Below are 7899 nucleotides of genomic sequence, written 5' to 3'. Positions count from 1 at the left end.
CCCAACGTTCGACGCGTGACGTCATGGGGGGCTCACGAGGTTTGAGGATGAAATAAAATAAAATAAAACAAAACAGAATAAAATAAAATAAAATAAAACAAAACAAAAATAAAAATAAAATAAAATAAAACAGAATAAAATAAAATGAATAGAATTAAATTAAACAAAATTAAATTAAATTACATTGAATTAAATAAATCCAATTAAAGTACATTACAAAATGTAATGAGAAGGATTGAATATAGTTTCGTTTAAATAAAATTAAATTGTACAAAATAAAATTACAAAAAATGTAAGAAGGAGGAAAGGGATAATATTATTATTTTTTTTTATCATTATCATTATTAATATTGTTAATATTGTTGTTATTTTGTACAATTAATGTCATTATAGGGGGAACTGCACATTCACAAGAAGAGATGGGCAGATTTTATACCGGATTTTTCTGTCAAGAACTACAACAAAGATACTCAAGGCAAGGCGAGGCAGTTTTATTTATAAAGCACATTTCATACACAGAGGTAGGTTCAAGGTGCAGTTAAAAGTTAAAAACAACATAATACAAAAGAACAATTCAATTCAAAGTTAAAACAATACAGTTAAAAAAGAGAGAGATAGAGGATAAAACAATAAAAGAATAAGCAAAAAAATAATTAAACAGATTTAAAATAATATAATGACAGTAAGGCCTTGGGTTTTAAAACATAGTTAAAAGTGCTCAAGAATAATAAGGTTTTTAGTTTTTCTAGGTTTTCAGTTTTCTCTGGCACCAGATTAAGAGGCCTTAAGAATAAGAAGGCACTTAAAACTAAGTGTGTGTTTAATTACTTTTACATGAACCGATGATACATTATTCTGAATTTATATTACTTTTCCAATATTTATTTAATTCTATTTTACTTTACTTTATTCTATGCTATTGTAACTGTTCATGTAGCCTACCCCTGGTATGGACAGTTTTTACATAATGTTAATGTGCCTTTGTTTCTCAAATAGGCACAGACAGTAAAATAAAATAAAACAAAAAAAAAGACAAAGAGTACTTTAATTCTATCCAAATTGTAAATAATAAAAATGTGCTCATATTATTAGTATGATCCAGGATAATTTTAAGAAATGTGATTTTATTGCCTTTCCTTTCTTTTAGTATTTTACATCATCTTTTTTTCCACCTTCTCTTCATCATATTACATTCACCACATGTCCAGCTGACTTGTTGAATGTATTGTCCTACTAAGAGTGGCGTCATGTTTGCTATGATATACATTTCTCATTATGATGCCTTTCTGTTTTTGTCTTTATGTTACTTCTTTTAGGTAAAGATTTCTTCAAGAAAGAGAATTTTGAAATAAAAATAAAGTAATAAACAAATGCCCTGCTAATTGTCATAACATCACATTGAAACAATTTCTCAGCTTTTTTAAAAATTTTTAAATTTTTTTTTTAAATTGTCTCTCATTCTCATTTTTGTTTTAAAAAGCTGCTTACTCTGTCTACTTTTTTAAGTGTAATGATAATATATATTACTATTATAACTCAGATGATGGTGCGCTTTGATATCTGATTAATTTTTTTAAGCTACTTTACATGAAAAAAGTTTCATTCACAAACAGAATATTTCTCTCTCTAAACCACCACCACCACCACCACCACCACCACCAGGTGTCAGGTGGATGAATTGTAAATTCTTAAAAAGTTAATTTTATGACAGCTTTTTCGTGTGTCTGCTATTTCATCTACTGGCTTTTGAATATTCAATTACCTCACAAAATGTGGTTTTGATATAGCCACATATTTTCCTACTGTTGGCCAGTTTACCCTGAAGCAGAATTGGATGGTTGAGGGATCTGAGGGAAGTCAATCAACAGGTAGAAAATACAGATCCACACTATAACACGTCTTTGTTCTGTGTTGCTACATTTACAGTTTAATGTTACCTCAGCCGTGAGAGGGAATCACCTGGGGATAAAGCAACTTGAAACCACTGACAGCGTGTATTGAACTGGGATCAGTGAGCCGTACTGCACCAACTGTTCCTCAATAGACTCTTTGACTGAGCCTTTCCTCAAACCTCATCAGCCTCTGTTCATTACAGAGCGGGCCAACCCTGTTATTATGCAAATCTAATCTCATGAAGGAACTGAAAGACTCTGCAGCACAATAAATACAGCTGGCCCTGAACACTCACAGCTTTCTTTAATGTTGACACATCTGAGAAAAGCTCTTTCATATCCCTCACAGTAGGTTTTGTACTAAATGCCAAACAGAAATCCAGATTTTAAAGGAGCAAGTCTTCACAGCATGGCCAGATTCCACACAGACTGCATAGAGAGACACCTGCGCATCTGTTTTGAGATGATGGGTCACTTTATTGGATCTCATCCCTGGTGGTTCCTGATCACCCCCCTTGTTCTCTCTGCGAGTCTGGGGAGTGGATTTTATCTTCTCGAGGACAGAATGTCAAATGATATCGAGGAGCAGTTCACACCTGTCGATGGACGAGCCAAGCTGGAGAGGAAATATATCCAAGAAACATTTCCAGGAAACGATTCCATGTTTTCACGTTTGAGACTGAGCACAAATGGGAATTATGCAACTCTCATAGCTTCAAGTGACAGGAATATTCTGAGTGTGGAGTCGCTCCAGGACATCCTAGACTTGGACTTTAAAGTCAGGAGTATGGTGGTGCAGTTTGACAACCAGTCATTTCAATATGAGGACGTTTGTGCTGAAGTGATGGGATCCTGCACCTCAAATGATATTTTAGATATCATTGAGTACAAATCCAACAATATAGACACAGTTAATTTGACATATCCGTGGTATTACTCTGGTTTTGGGAGGTTTCCGTTATATTTGAGTCTGGGGAGTGAGACATTGTTCAATGAGAGCTCAGTTGTTGAAAGTGCAAAAGCCATTCAGCTCCATTACTATTTAATTGAGGACACCAAAACAAAGACGGACGTTTGGTTGGAAAGCTTCATTAATTTGGTCCCAAACATGTCATCAACGTCCATTCAGGTAAGAAGAACTTTACCACAGTCCGGTGTTTTCAATGATCAGCTTTTGTTTTTGTTTTTGCTTTTGCAGTGTGTAGAATTTAGTGGCATCTAGCAGTGAGGATTGCAGATTGCAACCAGCTGAAACTTCTCCCATGTGCCAAATGTGAAATCCTGGTTAGGATTCTTTTAGTGTTCAATGATCAATGGAGCTGAATTATCCACAGAGGTCTCAGGTCTCAGGCTTAAATATGAGTGTGACCCCTGGCCTAGCAACTACTGATGTGTACTCACCTTTTTGTCTATTAACTTGAGATCCAGATGTTCAGGACGTTTTTACTGTTGGCCGAAGTATCCACTGAGGTCTCTTTCTCTACAAAAAAAAAAACCGGACCAGGCTAGTTAACCCAATTAAAACACTGAATAAAGCAGTTTTACTTTACAAATCGGTGTTTCATGTAGGTAAGCTAGATCAGTATATTATTTTTCGTTTTGTGAGAAAAGGGAAAGCAGCACCATGCAAAAGTTTGGGCATCTCAAGACATTTGAGCTCTCAGGGATCAGACCTTAATGAGCTTGATAGGGCTATGGCTTGTTCTCAGTCATCATTAGGAAAGGCCAGGTGATGCAAATTTCGAAGCTTTATAAACATTCTGACTTCTGAAATCATCCCAACAACCAGCAGCCATGGGCTCCTCTAAACAGCTGCATAGCCCGCTGAAAACTAAAATAACTGATGCCCACAAAGCAGGAAAAGGCTATAAGAAAAGTGTTTTCAGGTAGCTGTTTCCTCAGTTCATAATGAGGGATCACAGATATAAATGCCTCATTCTCAGGTAACAAAAACACAATGATCCTCATTTTCAGGTGATTATACACTAAACACAGCAGACTTATTACATTATTTTCCATTTCTGCAAGTATATGCCTCTAAATCTTTCACACTGGACCGTTAAGTGGCTTCTGTTAAATGTATTAATAATCTCTCTAGGTGTCATTCTCCACCTCCATGTCAATGCAGTGGGAATTCAAGAAATCTCCAGCTTCCGTCATCTATTTATTCTCCATAACTTACGCCATTGCCATCACATTTTCCATCACATCATGTTGGAGGTTGGTAAAAAATCTGCTGCACATTTAATGTGATGAGTTTTGGATGTATGGCTCTTTTTGTTCTCTTATTTCTTTCAGGTTGGATAATGTCAGGACGAAGGTGTGGGTGGCGATCTGTGGGGTGCTCTCCACGGGTCTGGCGGTCCTGAGTGGTTTCGGTGCTCTGCTGTTGCTGGATCAACCTTTTGTCATGACAGTTGCTTCCTGTCCTTTCATGATATTGGGTAGGTCCATTTAAAAACCTCAAAAAACAACATTACTTTCTATTAACCTTAAAAATAAAACCTGCACTGACAGGACATGGCATTCATTGCACAATTTTGAGTATACAAGAATTACATATTCCAATGTTTTCACTTCCCAGCACTAAGTCGCACAGCAAATGTGTCTTTACATTTTGTCTTATATTGTGAATTTTTGCAAGAGATAGAACAATTAAACTCATCACACTCAGTGTTCAAGGCTTCTGTGCGTAACAATTTTTATCAGATGACAAATTTTAAAAATAAATTTGCAAAATACTGACTAGGTGTAAAAAGACCATAATGCCAAGGACACACCAAATGCAATGCGAATTTTCGTGTTGTGTTACTTGTGCAAGTTTGAACACTAGAATATTTTGTGTTGACTCACTTCACACGCACAAACATTCTCGGGAACCCATCGGCGGACAGCAATACAGCCTCTGGGGGCAGACCCGATTTTTTGGCATTCCGGTTTGAGGAGGCAAATTTCCGTTTCCGACTTCCGTTTATAAGTAAATATGCTGAACCATTGCGATGGATTCAGAGTTTGCAGTGACGCCAATTATATTCCGCCTCGTTAGTTCACCGCACAGAGCGTTTAACCAGGCAACAACTGCAGCCAGCTCAAACGTGATTGATCAATATCACATGGAATACAAACAGCCTAGCACTGGAAACCAGGGCTCTTCCACTCTTCTTCCGGAGGCAAAATCTCCGGGGTTTGCCTCCAGACTCTATATTCACTGAATGTACAGTCTGTACATAGAGACTAACGCACAAATAACTTGTGTCATATGCATGTGAAATCACTGAATCACTGAACCAACTTTCGCCAGTATGTCCTCAGCGTCCTAAGTCCCTGAAAGATCTCAACTCTCATGAATAAGTGTGTGAAATGAAATAACGCTACTCGCTTAATTCGCTCCACTTAATTAATGTACTTCACGTCATTCGTATTGCATACATTAGCAGCCCGGCAGGAATTTGCGTCTGATCACATCTTGACATTGACTGTATATGTAATTTACTTGCATGAATTCTTTTATTAGTGCCTGGTGTGAACACAACATAAGAACTACGATTGTCCCTGGTTCTTGCAGTGCGGCCAAAATAAAAACGGATGTTCTGTCTGCAAACGCCTATCAACTGTCATGATGAACAGCCATAAATGGAAACCAATGGCTGCCTGAAACAGAACAAAAATTAGGACAACAAAAGTTGCATTTGAAAGTAATCAGCAAAATGCAAAGTAGTCTAAACACCGTTTGTACTTAAAGAGCTAAAACTTTCAAAAACAGGTATAGTCCTTGCAAAGCAGATCTTGACAAAGGTCATTCAGAAAGACAAAGTCACATAACCTCAGTTGATGTTATACAAAACTCGCTTTCTCCTTTCAATCTCAAGGTATTGGACTCGATGATATGTTCATCATGATCTCCTGCTGGCAGAGGACTCGCGTCCTGGACAGCGTCCCCGACCGGCTGGCTGACACCTACAAGCATGCTTCTGTCTCCATCACCATCACCACCCTGACCGATGCTCTGGCTCTCTTCCTGGGCTACACCTCGCCCTTTGGTTCTGTCCGGTCCTTCTGCCTGTACGCTGGGATTTCTATTTGCTTCTGCTACCTGTACAGCATCACTTTCCTGGGGGCATGTATGGCTCTGAACGGACAGAGGGAGGCAGAGAACAAGCACTGGTTCACCTGTGCCAAAGTCCCGGAAGACTTACCCTCCAGGAGTTCGAAAGCCTTCAGTGTGTGCTGCGTTGGGGGGCGATACGATCGAATCACCGAGATGGAGGACACTGAGCCCATGAGTCAAATGTTTGAGCGGTTCTATGGTCCGTTTCTGACCCACAAATGGGTGAAAGCATGTGTCTTTGTCATTTACGCATGTTATCTGGCTGCTAGCATCTATGGTTGTTTTATCTTACAGGAGGGACTTGACACAAGGAATCTGGCTTTGGACGATTCCTACATTGTCAATTATTACAACAATCAAAGGCAACACTTCTCCAAATACAGCTATAATGTGATGGTAGTGGTGAAGCAGCCGATCTCGTACTGGGACAAGGGTGAACTAGAGCATCTGCGTTCATGCATTTCAAACTTTGAGGATTTGAATTTTGTCAATGGCACGTTTGCTTGGTTTCTTTCTTTTGAAGAGTACGCAAATGCAACCAATCTCAGAATCGGATCTCAAGAGGCTTTCCAAACTCATCTGACCCATTTCTTAGAGCTCCAGTCCATGTTCAGACAAGACATCAACTTCACTGCAGACAATAAGATTCAGGCCTCCCGCTTTTTTATTCAGACACTCAACAATACCACACCGAAGGACATGATGGTTAGACTCAGGAGGACAGCAGACGAGTGTCCAGTACAGGTCCTGGTGTACCACCCTGCTTTCATCTTCTTTGACCAGTACACTGTCATCAAGGACAACATCGTTCAAACCATCCTGGTGGCTGTGGTCGTGATGCTGGTCGTCTCACTCATCCTCATACCCAGTCCTCTTTGTTCCACGTGGGTGGCGTTCGCAATTTGTTCAGTCATTGTTGGAGTGACGGGGTTCATGGCACTGTGGGGTGCAAACCTGGACTCCATCTCCATGATCAACCTCGTCATGTGCATCGGGTTTTCCGTAGACTTCTCAGCACATATTTGTTATTCTTTTGTTTCCAGCTCCAAGAGTGATGTCAATGAGAAAGCTACAGATGCCTTGGCCCGTTTAGGCTATCCGATACTGCAAGGAGCGCTGTCCACTATTTTAGGAGTGGTGGTGCTGTCCATGTCTGGGAGTTACATCTTCAGGACGTTCTTTAAGATCGTGTTTCTTGTGATTACATTCGGGCTGCTCCACAGCTTAGTGTTCATTCCAGTGTTTCTGACTCTGTGTGGAGCCTGTGGGAAGTGGTGTTAAAGTGGGGATCATGTTTAGTTTGTGAATGAAATCTTAAAGAGTCAAACTCAAATTTGAATTTTTTGGGGCTGCCCCCTAATAGTTGACCAAACCTTAGTCAACCAGAAAGGTCATTAGTCGGCAAGATTTTATTGGTTGCTTAGTCGCAGAAAAAAAACATTAAACTCTGTTAGGAGCTGCACCTCCACGCTCAGCAGTCAGACAGGAGTCACGTTACAAACCAATCACAGCTGACATATCTTTCCCTTCTTCTGTAAATAATCAGTCTGATAAATACGGAAAAGCTGATCATGTTAGTGCAGGGCTACCCAGAGCTTTACAGGTAAATTGGCTAGACAATGCTTGTTAAGGCGGCTTAGCAATCTCAGATGCTACCTGCTTCTGCGTTCTTGAAACCTGGCACAAAAAAGGCACAAGAGTAGCACCCAGCACTCAACCTCGTATTTTCCAGGCGGTTAAAGACAGCACGTGTAAGGCCCCTAATTTTCAGGGCTGTTACCTGGTTCCATGTTTACGATGTTAATTTAAATAATTAAACTATATATTTTGGACGGGGCAACACAATGGTTTGAGTTGAAGGTGTGAGAAAGAATAGTATCAGTAACATTGTTAACACTG

The 7899-nt window shown here is 39.4% G+C and overlaps 1 protein-coding gene across 1 annotated transcript; it reads left to right on the top strand.

The window, feature by feature from the left end:
- The first annotated feature begins 1950 nt into the window (after nucleotides 1-1950).
- Nucleotides 1951-7281, top strand: LOC125901570 (patched domain-containing protein 3). Its single transcript, XM_049597270.1, has 4 exons — nucleotides 1951-3021; nucleotides 3991-4112; nucleotides 4191-4336; nucleotides 5762-7281. Exons 1-4 carry the CDS (start codon nucleotides 2257-2259, stop codon nucleotides 7279-7281), a joined length of 2553 nt encoding a protein of 850 aa, XP_049453227.1. The 5' UTR covers nucleotides 1951-2256.
- The last annotated feature ends 618 nt before the right edge of the window (nucleotides 7282-7899 follow it).

This window comes from Epinephelus fuscoguttatus, linkage group LG15, assembly GCF_011397635.1.
Source record: "Epinephelus fuscoguttatus linkage group LG15, E.fuscoguttatus.final_Chr_v1".
Lineage (NCBI taxonomy): Eukaryota > Metazoa > Chordata > Actinopteri > Perciformes > Serranidae > Epinephelus > Epinephelus fuscoguttatus.
The sequence above is the reverse complement of the archived record's forward strand: the minus strand, read 5'-3'. Positions and strand labels throughout refer to the sequence as shown.

What these genes read in the sequence shown, in the direction of transcription:
- LOC125901570 (XM_049597270.1), top strand. Translation starts at nt 2,257, where the DNA reads ATGCCAAACAGAAATCCAGATTTTAAAGGAGCAAGTCTTCACAGCATG. An exon ending in TCCATCACATCATGTTGGAG is followed by an intron (nt 4,113 to 4,190) that starts GTTGGTAAAAAA and finishes TATTTCTTTCAG; the next exon opens with GTTGGATAATGTCAGGACGA. An exon ending in CTGTCCTTTCATGATATTGG is followed by an intron (nt 4,337 to 5,761) that starts GTAGGTCCATTT and finishes TTCAATCTCAAG; the next exon opens with GTATTGGACTCGATGATATG.